This window comes from Camelina sativa, chromosome 9 (assembly GCF_000633955.1).
Source record: "Camelina sativa cultivar DH55 chromosome 9, Cs, whole genome shotgun sequence".
NCBI classification, from domain to species: domain Eukaryota; kingdom Viridiplantae; phylum Streptophyta; class Magnoliopsida; order Brassicales; family Brassicaceae; genus Camelina; species Camelina sativa.
Genome location: NC_025693.1, coordinates 4,877,838 through 4,881,080, shown reverse-complemented (window position 1 = coordinate 4,881,080; position 3,243 = coordinate 4,877,838). Strand labels below are relative to the sequence as shown.

Here is a 3,243-nt window from a genome sequence, read left to right as displayed (position 1 = left end):
AAATTTTGCCCAAAGACTCTCAAGTCACTGGTACGGCACTGTTGGGGATGATGAATGATAATGTTTCGCAGATAGTTGACATAGGATGCTTAACAACAAGCCTTCATGAACAAACATATATTTTGGTTGATTATACATCTAAAAGAACCGAATGCTTGAGTTCCAAGGTCTCTAGTGTTTCACAGTTGTACAAACTTTTCGGAAATATGATTGTCCATTATATTCAACTTGGAGTATACCATCTTCCAAACATTGCCGGCAAATGCAATTCCAATCAAGATCCAGACATCCAGTATCCATTCTGCATTACACCTATATACAAGAATTTCGAGATGCAAACTCTGTAGAACCGGAGCCCTTGCAAGTTTGCAAACATTCTTTGAAAAAATTAATATAAAGAAAAATTTATCAATTACGGTTTCCACCAAAAGCTTCTCCAGAAGGACCAAAACCTCTTCACAAAACCCAAAATTGTATCACCTGAACAAAATACATAAAAATGTTCCTAATTTTGCATAATCAAACAGTCAAACAAAGGCCATACTAGAAGTCGGTATCAAATCAAACATCATAACAATAAAAAAGTTACATGTAATAGCAAAGACTATTTTTCTAAGTTACATTCGAATTGAATCTAAGTTACATTTGAATACAAGCTGGCATGAAGTTGAAGCCCTGACCACACTTTCGAATTCCTCCACCATCTCAACCATCTCAATCATGTCTTGAGAATTGTTCTCTTCATAAATTATTCTGGAGAAAGTTGCTTTCTTCAAACTATTTGTGTTCCTTAGGATGTATTTCGCCACCTCTTTTTCATCTTCTCCTAGCCTTTTGCAGCCTTCCCACACGAATGTCTCAAGATGAAACAACAAACATCCAGGAACATTCTTTGGTTGATTCCAACTCCTAATGGCCAAACGATTATTTTCACTACGCCATTTCTGAGACCAACGAAGGGAAACACACAATGTATACTATTATTATTAGATCTTTAAAACCAACTTGCAAAATAATTTCTAACAGATGAGCATTGCTTACACCAATTAGCTTGAGGACTTGCAATTTAGGAGAACTATCGAGCATGATCACAAGTAGATTCCACCACTCTGCTTTATATGTACCTAGCTCTAAATAATACTAGTACTTACATGTGGTTAATTCTCAAAATCTTTGATTTTTTTTTTATGAACTAGATATGATATCATTAGTTGTGTTTCACCTCAAAAATACATGTTCTTAACCAAAATCAAGACTGCTCTGGTTTTAGCAATTCTTAGGCCGGCCTTAGCATCTTATTTCTAGCCCTACTTATTTCTGAATCTCCTCTTCCAAATGCCAAGATATAAAACCCCAAAATTGTATCACCATGACACCAAATCAAAAGTACGGATTTTTTTTCCCACATTCATTCAACATCCAAAACAGATATACTGTACATTCCTAGAAACCGGTTGAACAAAAAGCATAGTAACTAAAAGTTATATATAAAAGACTCTCATAATATATCATTTTCATTTGACCAGAATATGGCATGAACTTGAAGCCCTGACCACACTATTCAAATCCTCGACCATCTTATCTCTCTCTTTAGGATCAGTGATGGGTTTTGAGGAAAAAGTTGCTCTCTTTCAAAGGATTTGTGTTACTTAAAATATATTTCGCCATTTCGGTCTCACCTTCTCGTTTCCATTCAAATCCTTCCCATATGAATGTCTCGAGGTTCCACAATAAACATTCAGGAACATTCTTGGGTTGATTCCATAATTTCCCACAAGCCGTGTGGGATCTCCGTCGCTGAGAGAGAAACACATGCAATATATGTTATTAATAGATCATCAAACCTACTGAATTTTTTTTTTGATACAAATGAACATTAATTGCTTACATCATTGAGCTTGAGGACTTGCAATTTCGGAGAACTATCAAGCATAAGGGTAAGTAGATTCCACCACTCTGCTTTATATGTAAGTAGCTCCAAATATACCAGCTGATAGAAGATGTTACCGGTGGGAAACTTAATCTATGCATTAGGCATAGTATTAGTACATATAAACAAATATAATAACCAACTAAATTAATTAATTGCAAGAAACCTGAAAATCTATACCTCCAAAGATGATAATTCCAAGAAAAGACGTTTGACTGAAGTTAGATATCCCAAAAGGTTCTCAATGATTGTATTAGAGACATAAATGAGATTTGCCTCCACCAGCATAGTCACATTCTCCATCACAAGAGACCTAAGCCCTTCAATCTTCAAGTATTTCAATGAAGGAGCATTTATCACATAGCCTGAATGCTCGCTAGTGTAATCATAAATTGTGAGTCTTTGTAAGGATGGCACGGCAATAGTGAAAGTCTCCATGCTGTTGGATGGATATCGATGCACCATCAAATTTTCAAGATTAGGACAACCAGTTAAGAGGTTAATAACCGATTCATCGTCTTTGAAGTCTATGAAGCGAAGATGCAGAGTTCTAAGGGATTTCAGACAAACTGAAGAAGGGACATCCATACGAATGAAGAACTTGAGTTTCAAGGTCTCTAGTTTTTCAAAGTTAAACAAGCTTTCAGGAATTCTAACACATTTCACAAGGTCAACTTGGAGTACCAGCTTACGCACATTGCGAGATAATGCAATCCCAATCAAGTCACTAATATCTTTTGCATTACATCTATCTAAAAAAACTTTGAGATGCAGACTTCGTAAAACTGGAGCCTTGTGAGAAAGCATAGTCTTACAGACGTTCTTTGAAAATGTTCCGCGTTTACGTTTGTGATGATAGGAAGAATCAAACTTGAGTTTAGGCAGCATCGTCCAAAGAGACTGCCATTGTTTTGACAAAACACTTGTGGCTATGGCTTCTTCTGTAGGAAGCAGAGACAATATCTTCAGAATCAAAGCTTCAGGCAACTCACTGATCCTGTCCTCTTTCGCAACATCTCGATTATTCATTGTCTCGCCATCATTTTTGCTGCCAAACACCACAACAAAAGACATGAACGAGTTTAGTTTCGAGTTTTGGAGGCTAACAGTTAATATCCTAAAACATATATAGATCGAAACTTACCATGGTTCCATTGCTGTTATAGCCTTGGGTTTTTTCGACATCCCAACGAGTAAGGCGAGGTAGAAGAGTTAGGGTTTCGGAGGAGTATGTTTAGTTGACTCTTGCCGCATTGAACCTCTAATGATATATATAGATATATATATATATATATATATATATATATATATAT

The 3,243-nt window shown here is 36.0% G+C and overlaps 1 protein-coding gene across 1 annotated transcript; it reads right to left on the bottom strand.

The window, feature by feature from the left end:
* On the bottom strand, positions 618-3,085 carry LOC104710506 (putative F-box/FBD/LRR-repeat protein At4g13965). Its single transcript, XM_019229863.1, has 4 exons — positions 3,075-3,085; positions 2,111-2,978; positions 1,889-2,023; positions 618-944 (listed from the first exon to the last, which is right to left on the bottom strand). The coding sequence occupies exons 1-4, from the start codon at positions 3,083-3,085 to the stop codon at positions 618-620; spliced, it is 1,341 nt and encodes a 446-aa protein (XP_019085408.1).

Excerpts from the sequence above, each read along its gene's own strand:
- LOC104710506 (XM_019229863.1), bottom strand. Across the intron at positions 2,024-2,110 it reads TGGAATTATCATCTTTGGAG|ATTAAGTTTCCCACCGGTAA; the intron begins GTATAGATTTTC and ends CCTAATGCATAG. Across the intron at positions 945-1,888 it reads AAGTCCTCAAGCTCAATGAT|AAATGGCGTAGTGAAAATAA; the intron begins GTAAGCAATTAA and ends CGTTGGTCTCAG.